At 47.6% G+C, this 22564-nt stretch overlaps 1 protein-coding gene across 1 annotated transcript in view; it reads right to left on the reverse strand.

Annotated features, from left to right (window-relative positions):
* The window catches only part of LOC147701304 (putative methyltransferase DDB_G0268948), a 197203-nt gene that overhangs the window by 155916 nt on the left and 18723 nt on the right, over positions 1 to 22564 (reverse strand). The window contains exon 2 of the mRNA XM_086928618.1: positions 21126 to 21286. Within this exon, the coding sequence (XP_086784744.1) occupies positions 21126 to 21286 (161 nt within the window). The remainder of the gene's footprint in view (positions 1 to 21125; positions 21287 to 22564) is intronic.

A 22564-nucleotide genomic window follows, 5' to 3' on the forward strand; every position in this document is an offset into this window, starting at 1 on the left:
TCCTTGTAAATATGTTGTGGTGACCAAGACAAAGGAATAAGGTCTTTAGTACCATATATTTCCTTGTTTACAATCATTGGGCACTGGAACCAGAAAAACGGTTCAAGAAAAAAATTGTTTCCTTTTTTGTGTTTATTTGTATGTTTGTAGATATTGTGGATATTGTACAAATATATTTGTTTAAAATGTCTACAATGTGTATATATGTAAAAAAAAAAGCAAATGTAAACTAGAAAAAGAGAACATTTATTTTCCCGATAATTTGGTTTACTAAAACAAGTTATAAAACCAATTTTTGTTTTATGGATTTATTGAATTGATTTGATAGTGATCAGATGAATGATGATAAAGTAGATCTTGAGATTAATTCATGAAGTATTCTTTAGAAAACTGAAGACAGATAATTTATGGTACCTGTCTTACATTAAAGATTCCCAGAATTATTACCATAGGCATCGTTTTGTATAAGTTTAGTTTATATTTCCAGATGCCATAGTGGTTTAATGGGTCGCCCCTGTGATAATAGGAGACCTCTGGTGAAACAAAGCATGCACGATTGACTGAGTGAAATAACTATCTATTGTTTTCAGGACTCTGAAGATACGTTTTATCTTGGGGAAACTAAGTTATCATGTTTATGCATTTGTCATAAACTAATCCCTTCTTGTTTATTCGAGAAAGTTTCTAGTGACTACTGAGCTAGCTGGCACTCACAATTAAGTCTAATATATTTGATAGATACCTAGTCGACTTAAGTCCTACGTCACATCTATACGATATATTATTCCAATGCGCAGAGCCTATTGGGAATATAGGAACTACACTACATTACTTTCATGCAACATCTAATGGTCAAATTATGCTCTGCTCATTTCATGGTTACCATGGAAATTATTCAAGAAACCATTGTAGACAAGTACCCTTTTTGACATAGTTACCCCCCATGTTTTACCACACTCTATGCATCTTTGACTGACTGTGCACTGGGTTCCTGCTAACCAAATTTCCAGTGCCTGTATTCTTTCCCAAAACTGTACCGTTTTTCCCAAAATTGCTACAGTTCTGGCTCACATATAAGTCTATTGCAAAATGTACCATTGGTACCAATGGCCTTGTGACCAGAGAGGGTCTATAAGTGCTGCAACATGTATTGTGCCACCCTAAGAGACCTGTCACCAAACACAGGCATACAAAAAACTTCAGCCAGTGTGTTTTGGTGCAGATAAAAGTGAAGAGATGACCTACACACATCCCTGTGTGCCAGGCCTACCAGCACTGCAGAAGGCATGGTTGTACAGATGAAACATAGAGCTTCTGGAGTGTTTGAGTTCTTTATTTGATAATTGCTGGCCTCAGCCCATAGGAGAGCACAGAAACAGGCTGCTCCCTTTCAACCTCTCCTCCTCCAACTTCTCTCCCACTCCTGACATTCTTTACTACATCATAGTACCTGTAAGGATCCAGGTGGTGTTTCTGCAGTAGTGTCTGGAACTGATGACAGGCCCAACCCTTCCCCCCTACACCTAATGTGTCTATCAAACTCTAGAACACAATGGTGATCTGGAGGGAAAGGAGGGAACAAAACAAGGAAAGGAGGGGAGAGACTCCTTGGACTGGAGGGAATTCCGGCTGGTAGGACACAGGTACTGAAAAGAAGAAAATCTACGTCAAGATACACACTTAGTAAGAGAAGAGTAAATACACACTAATTTTAATTTGATATACCTAGGATTTTACTTAGAGGGTCCTAGCACATGAATATAACATTCTTCTTCTAGGATTCTCCATACATCGTATTAAGAATATAATAAGCAGTCTGCGTATGAAGAAAAGGGATATCAGCGTATACACTCTTACTAGTATTTGTAAACTTGATTGCAAAAGGTACAGGTATTACCCTATCTGAATGTGTAGTTCTAGGTGGAGTCTTAAAATCCTTCAGTTAGCCTGCGTGTGCTGTAACATAGAAAGGATGGCAAATTCACATCATCATGTATTAAACTACATAAAAAATAAGAATAGCGCTGAGCGCCTGTACCAGTTCTTCAGGGTAATCTCAGCTGCGACGACTGCCAGTAACCAAGCCTTCTGAATATCAGTCCAAAGATGGGAAACAAAATAAATGAGGGGAAAGTACCGCATATAGTAGCGGACCAACACAAAAACAATGCCCCAGGAGAGCCGACGGAACCTCCCTGCCCTAGTCCGGCCAGCCAAAGGAACGAGATTTTCGGCCGGCGAGCGGAACCGGGAGAGTAAAGGTCCGGTCAGATCCCCAGAGCGCCAGCGGAGGATAGCCGGCTTTCAATAGCATCAACAAAACAGGAAAAGGGGCTACGTGCGATAGCACAACTGACAAATTCCGAAAACGCCGCTGAGCCAGAGCAAGGCTCCAAAGATCCAGAAGGAGCTCGGAGGCGGCCAGGAGGGGTCTCGGGTAAGCGGACCCCCAACAGAAGTCACAGAGGAGTTCTCAATCGAGGTGAACATGGAGAAAACAGAACAGGGTGACGCGGCCAGGCGGAAGTGAGGCGACGTAAGAAGCGAACACTAGAACACGAAGCACCTCACATAAGGGAAGTCATGCTTTTATGGTGCCTTACCTCCTCACACATGTGATGTGCGTGGCGGCCATCTTGAGTGAAGCATCGGAACTGGCAATCGTGACAGTACACCCCCCTACAGTTTCCCCCCACATGTTTAGGTTTGTTAGGATGTCTTATATGGAATAGTCTCACTAGTCGTGGTGCATGTACCTGACTTGCCGGTTCCCAAGTGCGCTCTTCGACCCCATACTCTTTCCAATGAATGAGGTATTGTAGTTGACGTCTAACTCTCTTCTAAACACGGAATAATCTTGTAACAAGGGGTAATTTCTCTCTATCAGTGGAATTTTCCAATTAGCCGCAGGCCCTCCCAAATACGAAATAACAAAAGCAACCTTTGCCTGGTCCGTAGGAAAACAGCTGGCCTTGCACATACAGTGCAGTTGGCATTGGCTAACGAAGGCAGCGAACCTAGTGGTATCACCTAAAAACGTTCTGGCGGGGCCAAGGGAATGGTCTTGGGAGTTGACACATGTATCACTGGAGGAGAAGCAGTAGGACCAGCCTACCTGCATCAGGGTCTGATCTTCTGTCTCTTTGTAATGCGTCTACTCTGGTTGACAACGCTTGGGTTTCCAACTGTAAATTCCATAACATGTTGGCTAAATCAGCCAATGTAACTTGAGTCAGCTCCATGACACTCAGGCAGAAAAACAACATGGGCTTTGCGTTCTGTAAGGATCCAGGTGGTGTTTCTGCAGGAGTGTCCTGAACTGAGGACAGGCCCAACCCTTCCCCCCTACACCTAATGTGTCTATCAAACTCTAGAACACAATGGTGATCTGGAGGGAAAGGAGGGAACAAAACAAGGAAAGGAGGGGAGAGACTCCTTGGACTGGAGGGAATTCCGGCTGGTAGGACACAGGTACTGAAAAGAAGAAAATCGACGTCAAGATACGCACTTAGTAAGAGAAGATTAAATACACGCTATTCTTAATTTGATATACCTAGGATTTTACTTGAAGGGTCCTAGCACATGGATATAACAATCTTCTTCTAGGATTCTCCATACATCGTATTAAGAATATAATAAGCAGCCTGCGTATGAAGAAAAGGGATATCAGCGTATACACTCTTACCAGTATTTGTTAACTTGATAGCAAAAGGTAAAGGTCTTACCCTATCTGAATGTGTAGTTCTAGGTGGAGTCTTAAAATCCTTCAGTTAGTCTGCGTGTGCTGTAACATAGAAAGGATGGCAAATTCACATCATCATGTATTAAACTACATAAAAAATAAGAATAGCGCTGAGCGCCTGTACCAGTTCTTCAGGGTAATCTCAGCTGCGACGACTGCCAGTAACCAAGCCTTCTGAATATCGGTCCAAAGATGGGAAACAAAATAAATGAGGGGAAAGTACCGCGTATAGTAGCGGACCACCACAACCACAATGCCCCAGGAGAACCGAACGGAACCTCCCTGCCCAAGTCCGGCTAGCCAACGGAACGAGATATCCAGCCGGCGAGCGGAACCGGGAGAGTAAAGGTCTGGTCAGATCCCCAGAGTGCCAGGGGAGGATAGCAGGCTTTCAATAGTAACAACAAAACAGGAAAAGGGGCTAAGAGTGATAGCACAACGGACAAATGCCAAAAACGCCGCTGATCCCGAGCAAGGCTCCAAAGATCCAGAGGGAGCTCGGAAGCGGCCAGGAGAGATCTCGGGTAAGCGGACCCCTAACAGAAGTCACGGAGGTGTTCTCAATCGAGGTGAACCCGGAGAAAACAGAAAAGGGTGATGCTGTGAGGCGGAAGTGACGCGACGTAAGAGGCGAACACTAGAACGCGAAGCGCCTCCCATAAGGGAAGTCAGGCTTTTATGGTTACCTGACCTCCTCACACATGCGCTGTGCATGGTGGCCATCTTGAGTGAAGCATCGGGACTGGAAATTGTGACAGTACCCTTCCCTATGACATAGTGCCATATTTATGGGCTCCTATGAAGGCAGAATGATAACAATGCATCACAACAATAGGTAAGCCAGCCCTATAGCAGGCCTTACAACCCTAAGGCAGAGTGCACTATACCTCCTATGAGGGCATAACTGCATGAGCAGACATACCCCTATAGTATCTAAGTCCATTCTTAGACATTATAAGTGCACAATGAAGCCATACTAAGCACATGGGCTGGGAGTTTGTCATTATGAGTTCCACAGCTACATGGTGGCTTCACTGAATTCCAAGATGTTTGGTGCCAAACATTTCAGCTTAATAAATCCAAACTGATGCCAGAGTTGGATGTAATAAGAAATGCACCCAGAGAATACCTCGGAGGTGGCCCCTGAGATGAATGTATGACGTTACAACGCATACTTTTACAACGCATACCTTTACAACACATTTTTTACAACGCAACATCCATTACAACGCATTCCATTACAACAGATGCCATTACAACCAATTTATCAAAAACTACATTTTTTACAACCCATACTACCTTTACAACGCATACCATTAACACGCATACCAGACATTGCATGTATGGTAAGTGTTGGATAGTGTAGGGGTAAAAATTACTATTCTAACTCCAGGGGGTGCAACAGTAGGGTAAGTGTTGGATAGTGTAGGGGTAAAAATTACTATTCTAACTCCAAGGGGTGCAACAGTAGGGTAAGTGTTGGATAGTGTAGGGGTAAAAATTAAAAGTCTAACTCCAGGGGGTGCAACAGTAGGGTAAGTGTTGGATAGTGTAAGGGTACTATGCGTTGTGATGGTATGCATTGTAATGTATGCGTTGTAATGACTGCGTTGTAATGACATGCGTTGTTGTGGAATGCGTTGTAGTGTCATGCGTTGTAATGGTTGCGTTGGAATGGCATGCGATGGAATGGATGTTGCGTTGTAATGGTTTAGTTGTAATGGTAGTGCGTTGTAAAATTAGCGTTGTAAAGGTTGTTCCCCCTGAGATCCCGCAAACTCCCTAGTGTGTGCCTGACTGATCTCCATCAGCGGCTACCTCTAGACGTGTTTCTGACCCCCTGAGGTGGGAGTCTTTTGATCTCGTGGGTCAGAAACAAAGCCTGCTCTGGGTGATGGTGCCTCATGCCTATCCCCACGGAGGAACAGCATAAAAAGGTGGTAAGCCTCAAAGGCTTCCCATCCTTTGTTTTGCTGACCAGGGTCTCTCCAACTAGTGGAAACACCCACCTTCCACCACAACTCCCAATTTAGGCAGCAGAGTCGGCAGGAAGATTAGTGACCAGTAGTGATGGGTCCCTCTTAGCCGGGATCACCCCTAAGGTGCCCTGAGCTGAAGTGACCCCTACTTTCAGAATCCTCCATATTGTTTTGGAGGACTGTGGCCCTAAAGGTAAGTAGCCCATTGGCTACTACCTTCTAATCCCAGTATTCCCCTAAATTGAGTATTTAGGGGCACCCTTGAACCTTAATTCTCAGATTACCAACCACCTGCGAAGAAGAGGACAAAGAAGAGCTGATCCCTGCACAACAAAAAGCTCCAGTGACTGACTTGGTACTAGCTCTGCCAGCCTGTCTGCAAACTACAAAATCTGCAAGCTTCCATGACTTGTCCTGCAGAACAGCAATCTCAAAAACCCTGGGAGGACTGCCTTCCTTCCATTAAAATCTCCTAATCTCCTCTGGACTGTGGGCCTGTCTAAAAGAAAACAAGCTTTCAAAGACCAAAGCTTTGCCTGCGGAATAACGAGCCGACCACCTCAGCCAGAGTTCAAGTGGCACATTGGTCCAGCAAAAGCTCCCCAGTGATTGGAAGCAAGGGTCCACCGTGGTCTGACCGCTGCTGGACTCCAAGTTGACTTCTTTAGCCTCTGCATGACAACACCTCGCAACCACGACCTGCACCTGTAAGCGGTTTTCGGACATCAAAGGACACCCTTGCACCCAGAGCCCCTGGGCCTTGGGGAGATCAACCTACGGTGTCCTGACACTCCTGCACCTATCAACTTATCTGTGGTGGAGTAGGTTTCCATCGGTCGGCCTCCTGGCTTGAGCCTACTGCCATTTCCGATGGGCACCCGAAGCTGTGTTGGCACTATTGCACCTGGCTGCCCCTGTGCAGATGGATGTGTAAGTTTGGTGTTGTCTTGTGACCCCTGTGCTTACCTTAACTCTCAGAGACTGGGATACCAAACCGTGTTACTTACCTGTAAGTAATACCACTTTCTTTATTGTATAACATTGGCACCAGATCCTGTGTTTGACATCTGCACCTGTCTGCCCGTGTCGCTGGGGATGCAGTTTTGTCACTTACCTGAACCTTACCTGGTACGGATTCTTTATCCAGAAACTCAATTTTGTAAATCGTTTACTTATAGGTTATAATTGTATAGTTGAAAAACGCACTGTGTCCACTTTTTACATTGAAAAGCATCGATATTGAAAAACGTATTTATATGTAACAAAGTATCTTTGGTTCTAGTAAATGAATATACTAAAAGTATTATTTTTACAAACCATTGGTTTCGGATTTAGTCATTGAGTGTGTCTAATCATTTATTGTTTGTGCTGTACAACAAATGGTTAGCACTGGCCTCTGATAAGTCTAACTGCTCTCCCATACTACCACAAAAGAGAGCCTTAGTCTAATCTACTCTAGTCTCTGTAAAGCCTCTGGGGATCCACTGGACTCTGTGCACACTATACATTACTTTTGTATAGCATGAACAGAGCCAGCTTCCCACACACATTAATTGTGATAGAATCTCCATATAAATTAGCTAAGTTATAACAGTAAATTTGACAACAGGAAAATACTTTACAGGAGTTATTTATATCATAAAAGCCGCGGCAAAGAAGCAAGGACTGTATACCTACAGTCTGTTCTTCCATGTGGTTGGGGCCAAGTCTGCCAAAAGCCGGGTGATTGCTGTGGGATAGTGCTGGGCTACACTCCCCAGACTTCCGTGCCGCCAAACGTAACTGCCGCTGTGCCAGGAGGCTCCTATAAAGCTCCACTGTGACCCCCGCAGCATGGGACGCATGCTGGCAGTGCCCAGGCGGCACCCGGGTCAAGGGTGGGCCCGTTTAAGCCCGTCTGAGACTGGTCGAGTTTGGGCTGGGCCATACCACTAACATTTATCTTCACTTGCCGACAGCTACAGAAAGGTATTAGGCCATTTTGAAATTGTTTACAGTTTGAAAGGTCTTGTCATTATGAGTAGGTTCAGGCATGGAAATGGACAGGGGGTTGGGGGGACATTGGATGTATTTTTATTAAGGCTGAGTCGGTACTGATGCATCAAATTGAATTAACTGAGCGGAGACTTTCCCTTGAACCTCCACCTGCAATAAATGTTGATAATAGATCTGATACTATGGGCCAAGTCTCTATTGCATCTATTGCCCCTAGCTCATGTTTAACCCTGGAGGCACCTGCAACCCAAAGCAACAGTTTAGTCTTAATAGATCAAGACACTGAGATCATAGAAACCCACAAAACAAAGGGATAATGTTGATATTTCTTGCTCTCCAACCAAGTTTAACGTGGTTACCCGGGGTCAAAAAGCCAAATTTAAAACCAACCATGTGAATAGCTCTGCACCACCCTCAAAGAAGAGAAAAGGTCAAGCCGTGGGTAAACAACATCCTAAGCTTCGGAATATTAAATCTATCAATAAGGAGCTTATTCATGAGACAAATATAGCCAATGCTGAGGCTGTCCCAGGGGGGGCAATTTCCATAGAGGTTGATTACTAGAAAAAGTTTGAAACTATGGTAACGGCACTTCTGGACCCGCTGATTCAAAGGTTGGTGACTATATAAAACTAGATTGTCGGTCCTTGAAAGATCTATGACAAACAGTAACATGAGCGACTGCAAAAGCCCCAGGGCCTGACGGTGTCCCTTTAGATATGTTCAAAGGTAATCCCCTAATATAAGCACCGCTGTTGGCAAATGTTTTTAAATCAGTAATAGTGGGCCACATCCCTGATTCATGGAAAGAAGCTGTGGTGGTCCCAATTTATAAGAAGGGCAGTATAAATGATCCAATTTGGTATAGCCCTATTTCCCTAATTAACGCACCATTCAAAGTCTTGGGAGGGTAATTCTTGCCCGTCTTGAGCTCTGGGCTAATGAGTCCGGCCTGATATCCCACTCACAATACAGCTTAAGAAAAGGTATGGGTATGAACAAACAATGCCTCAATTTGTCCTTAAACAACAACAATGGCCAGACAGGTTCAATTCTGTATGTTTACCACACCAGGTACACAAATTACTAGATTGGACAACTATTTGATTTAGTCATTTGTATTTTATAAAAACTTTTTTGAAAGTTCATTTGTATATCAAAGGAAGAACACACAGTTATTGACAAATTAAAGATTAAAATAAATATAGCAACCGCGGGAGAACCACCATCTTTAGCAACACTATTCGTCTAGCTACCAACAGTCGGAGGGTGCGCCTGCATGAACCCTGGCCGTAGCGGAGTTGTACAGCAGCTGCGTCCAACGGATGAAATTATCCCCCAGTCCGAAACTGCGAAGCACACGGAACAGGTACGACCACTCCACACTATCGAACGCTTTTTCGATATCTACCGATAGCACCGCCGCACCCGACGGACCTTCTCCTTCCATCCCCAAGATCCACACCAGTCGCCGTATACACGTCGCCGTGTTCCGCGCGGGGATGAAGTCCGACTGATCTGGGGTGCACTAGTGTACGCATGTGATCCGAGAGCCGCGTGTCCAAGATTCTGCTTAGCACCTTATAATGCACCGTGAGCATTGAGAGCGGGTGATAAGCTGTCCTTGAAGTGGGCAACCTGCCCTTCTTCAGTAGCGGCACTATAATCGCCTCTCTGGCTGATGGCGGCAACCTACCCAGTTCCCAAGCCTCTCAGTACACCAGGTGTAACTGTGGTGCAAGAAGGTCAATATATGTGGCGTAAAATTCCACCGGTAAGCCGTCCGCCCCCAGGGTCTTTTTCCTGGCCATGTGCTTAATAGCCGCTCTAATATCCCCCAGGGAAATACCAGCACCCAACACGTCGCTCTGTTCCGATTCGAACCGCGGTAACTGTGCCTCCTCCCGGAAAGTATCTAGACCATCTGGTGGCACCTTCAACCTGCTCTGATAGAGTGTCGTGTAATAATCCAGGAATTGGTCACTGATCTCTTTCTGTGTGTAGACCAGACCCCCCGTGGGCGTAGCCAGTGATACTATTGGATTGCCCCTGGTGTTTGGGTTGGCCAGCCATGCCAGCAGCATTCCCACCCTGTCCCTCTCTGCATGCGCACAAACCATGTATTCTCTCTAATCAAAGCAGTGGAGTCTCTCAACCTGAGTGGCCACCCGCTCCCTCGCCGCCAGCGCCTCCTCCTGAATGCCCGCAGCGACATGGCTATCTCTCTCCGCCTGGCGCAGGCAGGTGTCCTCCCACTCTATGTCGCATAACAAGGTCCGGCGTGACCCCGCTGTGGACGAGATACACACACCCCGTATCACAACCTTGAAGGCATCCCACTCATGTGCCCTAGATGTCGCCGTCCCCGAGTTCTCCTGAAAGTAGTGTTCGATGCCCTCCCTGACCTCTGCACTAAACACCGGGTCCTCCAGTGCCATCGGGTTCAGTCACCATGTGTGAACCGCCTGCCGCTGTCGCGACCAGAGGACCGTGATCAAGCAAGGGTTATGATCCGAGATGGTTCTCGCCAGGTATTCCCTGTGATGTGTGAGTTCCTGGGCCCCAAGTGTGCAAAGAACAGTATCGAGGCGCACATGAAGGTCGTGGGGTGCGGAATAGAATGAATAATCCCTATCTGCGGGATGGTGTGTCCGCCAGGCGTCTATGAGGCCCCACTCCTCCTGCCAACTCCGTCGCGCCTTAGCTACTCTGCGCACCACTGATTGTGCCAGCGAAGGATGGGAACGATCTAACTCCACGTCCACCACCGAATTGAAGTCCCTCCCCATAAACACTGTGCCCACCAATAAGGACGCCAACCTCCCTGAGAGTCTCGAAATTAATGCGGCCTGATCGGAATTCCGAACATAAACACTGCAAAGCGTAACATCTCGGCCATCCAGACGTCCTAACACAGCCACATACCTTCCTTCCGAGTCTACCACCGTGGTCATTGGCTGAAAGGGGACCCCAGTGCGCACCCAGATAAAGGTCCCTCTGGCTGCAGCGCCTGCCCTTCTACCTGATTAATGTGAGTTTCCTGTAAGAAAGCCACCTGGACCCCCCTGCGGACCAAATATGCATGCACTTTATGTCGCTTCCTCATTGAGTTGAGTCCTTGCACATTCCAAGAAATACATTTTAATTCAAGTCTGGTCGCCATTTGTAAGTATACAGCTGGACCCAACCCTGCACAACCTAACGGGCACACTGACAAACCCCCTCAACTTGAAACAACCCCAACAAGCCCTCATCCCACCCTCCCCCAGAACAGGCGCCAAACAGGTGTTACCCATCCAAACCCAAACCCCGCTAACGGGGAAACTCTGGTAACAACCAGAAACTCACAAGTTATGTGAGGTAGAGGGGGTGACCCTTCACCAGTCGAGCCGGACAGGAATCAGTCTACCTCAACGTGTCAGTCAGATCTCGTATATGTTAACCTCCTCACCTCGGCAGTGTCCCACCCCATGCGCACCCCCTCTTCCCCAGCGACCCCCTTCCCCGGCGGTCCCCCTCGTCACAGGAGAAAGCGCTCCTCCCACCTGTCCAATAAATGTTCCCCCAGTGTCTCCCACTGGCCCAATGACATAGACCAAACATGCCCCCTTACTGTACATCACGCAGCATCCAGGAGGTTCATTTGTCCAGCAAACCATCAGCTGTCTGTGGAGTAACCTGAGGCAAATCTCCTGGGTCCCCTTCAGAGTCCCCATCAGAGCCCCCAGATCCCGCCTCATCCGACCCCTGTCGGGAGCCTGAGTCCACCAGTGGAGCCTCCGTCGCCACTCCAGAAATACCAGACACCAATTGCAGGGCGGCCTGTCTCTCCAGCTCTGTCTGCGACGCAGATGGAGATCATTTGTTCAATGTACGTTTCCGTTTGCGCCTACTCCTGCGTGGTTTCGTTTGCGCCTCAGCTGTCTTATCCCAGTTTCTAGCGCCATCCGCGCCCGCCCCGTATCGTTCCAGCCACTGCCAGGCGTCTTCCGGTGTGTCACAGAAGGTCGCTGTCCCGTCCACCATCACTTTCAGTCTTGCCGGAAACAGCAGAGAGTACTGCACTCCCTCATCGCGAAGGGCCCTCTTGACGCCCAGGACGGAAAAGCAGCTCCGTTGAACCTCCTGAGAGTAGTCGGGGAAAAGAGAGACCGAAGCGCAACCACGGGTCGGGGAAGGAGGCCCAGCGCCGGAGGCTTGGCCGGCACTCGGTGAGCTCTCTCCAGTGTGTAAAAGTGTGTCAAGCCCTCAGGGACCACCACATCCCGCAGCCACTTTTCCAGATAGGAGACCATGTCACTCTCCACAACTTTTTCCGGCAATCCTAGCGCCCGAATGTTATTGCGCCTGTTGCGCCCTTCCGCATCCTCAGCCCTCCTCTCCAGTTGGTGTACTCTACGCAGTAGGTCATCCATCGCAGCATCTGTCGCCTTTTGGGCCGGCTCCAGCTTTTCCAGCACCAGCTCTGTGTTCTTGACACGGTCAGCGAGCTTGTCGTGGTCCGCCCTTAGCAATCCCAGGCCTGTCGACACCTGTGTGATGTCTTGACGCAGCGCGTCCCTCGTGTCCGTTATGGCCTTGAAGATCTGATCCATCTGCTGCTGTTGCAGCCCTGCACTCGGGCCCCCAGGTTAAGCCCTGCTCCTGGGTCTCCGGCAATTCTTCAGCTTGGTGGGTCCGGCGCCGTTCCTGGCACCTTGCGCGGTTTCCCCATATTTCAGCTCCAGACCCCGTCATCTGCACTGACCGCAGAGGCCCATCTCCTCCAGGCGTCCTCCGCTGGTATGAGGGCTGCGCTCTTTGCACCCCCGCTGCGTCTGCCTGGTCAGTCAATCAGAAATGAGGTCTCACCAGCCTCCTGTTCAGGATGTCCTGGGAGCCAGCTCCCCCCTCAATGGCGGTGCCTCAGTCTCCACAGTTGCTCACTGGTCTGGAGGGAGCACCTCCTGACGTCCGCACCGCCTTCCAACCAGGCCCACCTCAGGCGTGCAATGGCCACATTTCCCTCGTGCTGGTAGGGTGAGCAGGCGTTCTGCCCCGTGTCGCCGCAGCTCGCGCGGGGTAATCCCGATCCCCAGGGCCTCATTCACCTCCGTGGCACAGCCGGGCACCAGTTCCTCATCCCCAGCTCTCCACTGGAGGTCACGGTAATTGGCGTTGGTCTATTAAGGCCTTTAATACCCTCTCCTTGCTAGTTGGCAGAGGCTAGGGCGTGTGCAGTTCAGCGACCAGGTTGGCTCCTCCAAGAGATACCCTCCAGCCAGATACCTTTACTGGCAATCCACCATGCCCCTTTCTGCTGCAGCCAATCACCTCCGCAGGCCGAGTTCAGTCGCCCGTGGCACACCGCTTCTCTTTTCAGCCAAGGGGGTTAGCGCCAAAGCTCCGCCCGTCATGCGGCGGCATCAGCTCCCAACTGCTGGGTCGGTCGCCCACTGGTTTGCGCTTCCAGCCGTCCCGCGTTTGGCTGGCAATCTCTCCCCAGAGGGCCGCCGGCCACACCACTCCGCTCTCCCCAACCAGGGCCGCCGCCTTCTGCGTGGACATAGTCCCTGCTTCAATCCTGCACAGTTCAGGTTGTTGGCAAGTCGCACCCCTCCCCCGAGAGCCACACCGCTATTACCGCCGCACGTCGGGGCAAGGATGTCGAGGCCCTCCGCAGGGAGTCGCAACGATTGTCTTCTCTTCCCCCCTCTTCTGCTGTTGCCGTAGAGTCCTCTGGGCCGTTGCCGCTGGCAAACCTCTGAAAAGTGGGTAACTTCCGCCTCCTGTCCCAGCGTGGCACCTTCCGGTATCCCGGACGCTCTCCTGCCTCACTGGCCGTGGCGTTGCTCGAGGCCGGGGATGTGGGGCCTGCCGTAGGCCGCAGCAAGATGGCCGGGTCCTCCAGGCAAATCTCTGCCTTCCGTCTCTCTAGCCACCGTCGGGCCCGTCCAGACACACCGGAAAGCCGCTCGGGCACCGCATGGTTCAGGGGTGCTCACTCGGGACCACAACACCGCCCAGGGAGTCCTGCTTTTCAGGATAGTTGTTGAGATCGGGCCGGAGCTCACAGCTCAGGCGTCCATACTCGACGGCTTTCAAGCCACGCCCCCCTGGCCATTGTTGTTGTTTATTGAACTTGAGTGGTCCAGGCCAGTCAGTGACAGGATCCAAGCCTTTTTCCTTCCCTCAATTTGTCCTTAGTCATGGGTAAGTACATGAAGGCCAAGAGAGGATCGATTCCCTTGGCCTTCATGGACTTATCCAGCGCATTTGACACAGTTAAAAAGAGAAAGCTGTGGCTACTCATGGAATAAATGGGCTTTGAGGATGCACTTATTACCCTTTTACGTAGGATACACTCATCTACTTCTGTTTCTATACGCTATGGATCAGGAGGAGAAAAATCTGGTTCCATCGCATCCACAGAGGGCGTACGTCAGGAATGCATTTTGGCCCCCTTTTTATTTCTTTTATATACAAATGGAGTGGAGAAATTCCTAATAGAGCAGCACTTGGACTATCCGACTGTAGGAGGAAACTCGGTTGCCTTGTTATCATACGCGGAAGACATAGTATTGCTGACCTTGATCGCTTTTACTGATTTTATGATGATATTGGATCTTAAGGTCACTTTTAATAAGTCTTTTATCATGGTCTTTTGCCCTAAAAATACAAAAACGAGAAAATTTGAGATAAACGGTAAAACCATTGAAAAGGTCCCTTCTTTTACATATTTAGGGAATGTTTTTAAAAACAAATTGAACTGGGACAACTTGATTGCGACTAGGGCACAGCAGACCAGTATAATTATAGAGGGCCTGTTTCGCTTTGTGTGCAAATTGGGTCATAAGCCATTCTGAGCTGGGATTGGATTTTGTTGACAATAGAGTTAAAATCGCGCCCCTGATTTCATGGGGGAAAGTGTGGTTATCGGAAGAATTATCATTTACCAGAGCGATTATAACGGGATTGTTTAAATTTAGATAATGTATTGTCCATTCCCTGGCCTTTGTTATGTTAAAGATTGGCCTGGGAAATTATTTTGATAATCCTGATGGCATACCCTCTAATATAAAATCAATGATTAAAAATGCCTATTATAATGAGGTAGTCACATCTAACCTGGATCATGAGACCCCATCCCTTGGGTTGCTAAATATTCAACACTTTTACCTATCTTTTATACACATTCCCGCTTAGTTCTGACAAGGTTTTGTCTATGCACATTGCACTTTCTCGTGACTTTTCCCAATCAGGTGGGTTGGTGTGAGAGACTGACTCCCTGTGCTTGTAATAACTCAGCTGAACAAACCACAATGCACCTTATACTGTTTTGAACTTTATATAAAGATATAAGGGCTCCTTTTATTAGGCCCATCCTGAGGGAAATTGCCCCTTGCTCATACCAGGATGGTTTCATTCATTAAGGGCCCGATGTAGGTAAACGCGATTTTCCGATTTCAAAATACCGAGGCGGGCCGAATCGGTATTCTGAAATCGGAAAACGAGATGTAGGAAAAAAATACCGAATGAATACCGAATCGGTCGGCATCGGTAATGAGAATCGGTACGTTCCGATTCTGCTCGGTCCGAATCGGAAAGTACCGAATCGGCCAACAACGAATCCGAAATCACCGATTCGTCTACCACCGATTCGGATATTCCCGAATCGGCGAATACCGATTCGGTAAAAGCCGAATCGGTAAAATCCGATTCGGCAATCATAGACCCATGGCGAAAAAGCCCATAGGAATGCATTGAAAGAACCGATTCGGCTTTTACCGAATCGGATAATACCGAATCGGATTTCACCGATTCGGATATTACCGAATCGGTAAAAGCCGATTCGGCAATAGGCGATTCAGCCAATGAGGTGGCTCCCCCTCCCCCACCCAAACAGGGAGTGGCAACCCTGGCAGGTGCAGCTAATTAAGAAGTTTCTAGAAGTATCTGGAAAGCCTGCCTGAGCCCAACACACACAGTTAGCAGCAGTTGGAGAAGGAGGTTGCAAACTGAACAGGAGAAAATGGCAGATCAGTCTGGAAGCCAGAAGTCCTCCCAGAAGAGGAAGCCCAAGTTCACCACCACCGAACTTCAGGTGCTGGTTGAGGAGGTGGTGAGGGTGCACCGCCAGCTGTTTGGCAAGCTGTCCCTCAACGTGCCAGACAGCACCAAGAGGAGAATCTGGGCCGACATCGCCCAGAAGGTGAATGCTGCGGGTGTCACCCCCAGGTCCATCGAGGAACTGAAAAAAAGGTTTTATGACATCCGCAGCCTCACGAAGAGGAAGCTGGCTGACATTCAAAGGCAGGCTGGACACACTGGAGGAGGCCAGAACCCGGCGCCACCCCTCACCGATCTGGAGGAAATTGTCTCCAGCACCATCGAGAGGGAGAGCATCGTAGGAATCGGGACCCTGGACAGCTCTGCGAGAGCCACAGCTACAGGTAAGAAGCATGCGCATCATGACACACCCTACCAGACACCTCCCCATTAGACACAATGCATAGACAAACACCAGCACTGTACTGTCACCAACATACAAGAGACAAGCATCATGGTACATGTAGTCAGCAGAAGTTAGCCAAATATGTCAGTGCAGAATCACAAGACAGGAAACAGGGTGACACGGTGTAAGGAGATGCAAGGACATGTGGAATGCCATAATTGTACTGACTGTAATACATCGGCACTCAGTTTACAAATGCTTCTTTGTACCTAGGGGCCCCATCAGGCGGAACTACTGTGACAGCAGAGGGAGCTGCAACGTCCAACACTGCAGTCGCAGGGCCGAGCACCAGCCAGGCTGGCCAGGAGGAGGAGGAGGATGAGGAAGGAGACACCCCAGGGCTAGGAATGGAGGGTGACCTGGTCATTGACTTCCAAGCAGTGCACTCCCCAGTACTGCCCAGCTCACCCCCCTTGCAATTCTCACCAGACAACTCCCCTACAAGGCAGACCATTCCGCCTACACCAGCTCCTGCCACAATCGTGGCCTTGCCACCTGTCCAACCAGTCCTGGGAGCAGGGGCTCAGGGACCGGCCAGCACCACACCCCCACCAGTGGCACCCCAGCCCACTCTGCAGGCCGGAAGCAGCAGTGCCCGACGCCGTGCCACCACCACCACTGCTGCACCAGCACGGGAGGGCAGTGTGTTCCTGGGCCTGGAGGGACAGATGGTTAAAATCCAGCGCCAACAGGCCAGATCCACCATGGCCTGCCAACGCCAGCTCCTGCAGCACAACATGCAGATGGGGGAGTTGGTGAAGGGTTTCCAGGCTGTTGTGGACAGCAACAAGGAGGTGGCAGCAGGGTTAGGCAGGCTGACCACTGCCATCACCCACTCATCCGCCAGACAGGAGGAGCATGAGGTTGCGCGCAGGAGGGATGCCCGGGTGCTCAACCGGGCCATGGCCCGCCTTGCAGCGGCGACCGCACAACTGTGCCATCGCAGCTCTAATCAAGAATCTGTGCTCAGTCAGCATACGGCTGAGCTGACTAGGGGGATGGCCAGGATCACCACGGCCATGGAGGCCATGTTAATATCAAACGCCGCCTCCAATCCTGCCCTGGACCTGGGTGATGCTGGAGACAGCAGCAGCCGCAGCAGCCCGGCCAGCGCTGCATCAGAGCCACGGAGGAGCACCAGGCGATCCGCTGATGCTGCTGGGCATTCGGAGGGGGCCGAGGGACACCCCAGTGGGTCTGGCAAGCGGGCCAAAAAATAGCCTGGCAAGGGGGGATGAGCAAACCAGAACCCTGGACTTTATTTGAGTTTACAATCTCCATTTTTTGATGCACATCAGTGCGGTAACTGTGGTGCATCACTATTAAAATTAATTTTTTTCAAAGCAACATTTAGCTGTCTTTGCATCGGTACTCAGTCAGAAATAGTTCTCAGTGATCTCCTCACGTCTGTATCTGCCATCACTTGGCGTACACACCCCAGATGGCTGTGTCAGTGGCACAGCTTCGTCGTCGTCATAGTCCTCGTAGTCAGACAACTCCACCTCAGTGCCCTTCTTGACCGCAAGGTTGTGTAACATTGCACATACAGCTATGATCTTGCAGCAGGTGATGGGGGTATACTGCCTTGCACCTCCACTCTTGTGCAGGCATCTGAATCTACTTTTCCAGATGCCAAAGGTCCGTTCAACAACATTCCTTGTGCGTATGTGGGCCCGGTTATACCTCCTTTGGCTGGGTGTGGAGGGGTTGAGGTAGGGGGTGAGTATGAATGAGCGGAGGGCATATGCACTGTCGCCTGGAAGAGAAAGGGGTCACATTAGACACATGCATACATGTATTCCACCTACCTACTATGTGTTATGGGGGTCTGATGATGTGTCTCACCTAGGAGGTATCCTTCTCCAAATTCGCCTGCCATCAGCCGTGCATATATGCCGCTCTGTTGGAATATATAGGAGTCATGGGTACTCCCCGGAAATTTTGCTACCAGGTCTGTGATGGTGCACTTGGCATTGCAGATCACCTGCACGTTGATGGTGTGTGTAGATTTCCGATTGCGGTATATGTATTCGGTGTCCGCTGGTGGGCAAATCGGAATGTGTGTGCCATCTATGCAACCGATGATTTGGGGAAATTGTGCCATCTGGTAGAAGTCAGCTTTAGTTTGTAGCAGTTCTGCGTGGGTTGCAGGGAAAGAGATGTATTGGTCCATCCTGTCTATCATGGCGTCAAGGAATATGTGGAAGAACCTTGACAGGCTGCTCTGGCTCACCCCTCCTGCTGCTGCTACTCCACTTTGATAGCTGCCAGACGCTACCAGGTGTAGGCTGCATAGCACCTGGACGTGCGCAGGGATGGCGTGTGCCCTTGGGGTGTGGTGGTCCAAGTATGGCTTAAGGTCCCTGATGAGCTCAAGTATGGTGTCAGAGTCCAGCCTGTATCTCTGTAGGATCTCAGCCTCAGTGAGCATGAACAGGGTTATCCTCTGTCTGTAGACCTGTTCATTTCTTAGCCATTCCCTCTGTCCTTCCTGCTGTAGCCGTAGCCGCCTCGCAATGACATAGAAAGCTGCCATCCTGCAAGTTGCAATGCATTTTGGGACTGTTTATATGGGTTGGAGTTGGTTACCACCTGATTGCAATCCATGGTAAATACCGAGTGAATTCTACCGATTTCGAGCCGATTTCGGTGTTTCTGTGCCTCCCTACATCTCCCCAACTGTCGGAATCGGGGAATTTCCCGATCGGAGATTCATACGAATCGGCATGTTTTCCGATTCGGCTCATGTCCGATTCGGTATTTGTACCGATTCGGTACATGGACCGAATCGGTGATTTTCCGATTCGGTGTCACTTACGATTCGGTAATGGGACCGAATCGGTGATTTTCCGAATCGGTGTCACTAACGAATCGGTAATGGGACCGAATCGGTGATTTTCCGATTCGGTGTCACTAACGAATCGGGAATTGGACCGAATCGGTGATTTTCCGATTCGGTGTCACTAACGATTCGGTACATGGACCGAATCGGTATTTGCATCCGAATCGGTGTTTTTCCGATTCGTTCCATATCCGATTTTCGGTATGTACGTATCGGATTCTTTCCCATTCGGTACTCATTCCGAATCGGTTTACTGTCCGATTATTTCTGTTTTGGGTTCCCTACATCTGGATGGCTGTTTACCGATCGGTAAGGGCCAAAAATCGGTATTTTCGGCCGTTACCGATCGGTAACGCCCTACCTACATCGGGCCCTTAATCTTTGCCCAATGCCTTCATATGTTGTCATGTGTTACATTTTATTAGAACTGTTTTGCGAATCCAGAAAATATATGAATTGTGATTGGGAAACTTGGAAATAGGGTCTCAAGTAATTTTTAGTTATTTATTTATTATGACACCCTTGGACTGATATAGTTGTTTGGCTATACCTAGTAAGTGTAATATGTAATATGGAATACTTTTTTTAAGCAGTGTTTTATTATTGTAACCATGTACTTTTAATGATTCACAAGAATCGAATAAAGTTTTTCAAACAAAAACAAAACAACTGTATATATAAGGGCATTCAACCAGACAAAGTAGAGGTTTTATCCAAATGTCTAGCTGCCAGGAACTGGAACCTAGATGTTGGACAGTCTTTCCTATAAACAAACCTCAATGTGAAGGTCATACTGTGGCTACAATAATATGCTTGAGGTTTTATTGAACATTATCAATCTAACAGGTAAAGGTAGGCTTCATGGAAAATGATAGATGATGGAGATGCAGATGAGAGGAAATGGTGGAAGTGCTTATTGTCAACATGTTGTAAAGTCAAGGACTCAATTAACCATGTGGATTGGTTGTCACTAAACACATACCCTAAATCAATAAACACTTTTAGAGGAAACTGATATGACACCAAACTGTTCAGTATTTTATGAGTGGCTTTTTAAGGGTAGGTTTGATTCAATGTAGAAACCCAGAGATTTTGCATTAGGGAGTAGAACGAGATATTCGAGTTGGTTTGGGTTCAGGCAGCACTTGAAGTGTAATTTCAGTCTACCGACATCAATTAAAATACATTTCTATTTTAGATCTTGTTTAGCTTTAGTTGTACATTAAATATCAATTAGGTGTTCCCAGGTAAGGATATTTTAAAGTAAAATTGACATGGGTCATATGATGCTATCAGCAAAACTGATGGTTGTATAAAAGGTTAAATATAATGAAGGTAAGGATAGATCTATTATGGATAACATGTTTGACTGGAAGAAGAAGAGATTTGCATGGGTAAATCAGTTTTCTATCCAGTTGATGTTCTCTTTTTGAGAATGGTGTCTGAGGTCTCCATTCATGTTGACTGGATGATGGTTCACAGCTTAAAGGCAACTTCAAGAGAAGCACTAATAAGCAGGAGTCGCCTGTATCTTGGCATCGTTGATGACTTGCAGGGTTGAAGTTAGAGTGGTGCAGCAAGGACATCATATAATTTCAAAGACATGAAGTAGCATGTACTAGCCTATATGGTTCTCAAGTTACAACTCAAAGGCTTTACATGGCCCTCTCCCATTAAAGGAAGATTGGTGATGGGGCATTACCTTTATTGGTAATCAAGATTAAGATTCATCACAAGGATCAGAGTCTGACCAATTTCAGGATGAATGGTTAGATTCCAGTGTGATGAAATACTGAATGATGGAAATATTGAGTACAATGATTATATATGTTTGATTTAAAAGCTTGAAGGGTGTTGATGAGATCAAACATGAAGCAAATAGTGTCACGTGGGATCTCCTTAGAATGTGAGAGTAACACAGAGATGTTTGTTATCCACTTCAGAAAGCATCTTTCCCTGTGGCTTTCTTGTAATTTACTTCCACAAGGACTCCTTTGGAAAGGTCGAGCTTTACTAAAGTTTTCCATCTTTATTGCAGCTCTTAACACATTGCATACATCACAGATGGCTTACCAGTAGGAAATATTCTTGGGACCAACAACCTTCTTGGCCTCATTGATCTGAGCTTCGCTAATGTCTACACCAACCACCTTCTGGAAGTGAGGCGCCAATGCACGTGTGCTCTGTCCAGTCCCACAGCCAGCATCCACTGCCAGCATAAATGGCTTTCCCTTCTGATAAAGAAAAGATATTGTGTTAAAGACCTTAGCTAATCTTTCAAGTGGAAGCAGAAAAAAATAATTACTGAGAAATCTATGCAGAAATGTCTGAGTTTTGGCTGGCTGCTTCAGAATTGGTATGTGTGCAGGCATTTTTCTGCACATAGGTTACAGAACATGGTACTTCTAAATGATATAATACAACTGACAGTTACAAGCTGAATGAGTAGTGTTAGACCTGAACGATTTAGAGTGGTCTTCTCCATTCTTTGTGGGCCTTAAGACTCTGAGCAATTTACCACTGCCAACTAGTGCTAATGTGCATCTGCTTCTCCCCTAAACATGGTTTGATTGACTTATCCACAATTGGCGGGCCTTATTCACAAAGGTAAACTGAGACAAAAGTGTAACTTTACAACTTTCAGTATTCACAAAGGCAAATTACGAGTAGGAAAGTTAGACTTTTTTCTTAGTTAAACTTAAGTTTTTGTCTTAAGTTTAAGTGGGACCAAAAGAAAGTGATTGTACTTCCTCATTGGGCTGGGTGTATATCTCTGCCAACCAAAAACCCAATTTTAATGGTGATCAGCAATGGAGATATGACTTGTGTTTGTGCAGTGCGGTACCGTGATTTTGTGTACATTACTACTCCATACCTAGACAAATACGAGCCAATTCTCCTTAATTGACACATTTTTCCAAACTTTTGAGATGATCTCATCTGACATGATGGAGTTTGAGCACGACAACCTAGAAAGTTACACTGTGGCCCAGCTCAAGGGATTCTGCCAAGAGAAGAGTTTGTTTACAAAGGGGAGTGCTAAGAAAGCAGAACTCCAAACATTTTTGAGAGCATGGGCAGAAGCACACCTGAACCACACAGATGATGAGGAAGAAGGATCAGAGGAAGAGTTAGAAGAAGACCAGGAGGATCTTGACATGCGACCTGTTGGGGAAGGAGGAACATACTGGCAAAGACTAAGGTAAGAAAGAAGGCCCAAAAGAAAAAATGCAGGAAAAAAGCAGAAAAGTGTGTAAGATATAAGGTAAGCAAGGAAGAATAAAAAGATGGAAAGAAGGAAGGAAAGAAGAAAGGAATGAAAGAAAATATGAGGAAAGAACGAAATGAAGAAAGAAAAAGAAAGAAAAGAAAGAAAAAGAAGGCAAGTAAAGAATAAGAAAGAAGGCATGTGAGAAAGAAAGCAAGAAATAAGGAAAGAAAACAAAAAGCAAAGAAAGAAGGAAGAAAAAATCAAAGAAAGAAGGAAATACATTAAAACAAAAGTGTTACAA

This window comes from Lissotriton vulgaris, chromosome 7 (assembly GCF_964263255.1).
Source record: "Lissotriton vulgaris chromosome 7, aLisVul1.2, whole genome shotgun sequence".
NCBI lineage: Eukaryota > Metazoa > Chordata > Amphibia > Caudata > Salamandridae > Lissotriton > Lissotriton vulgaris.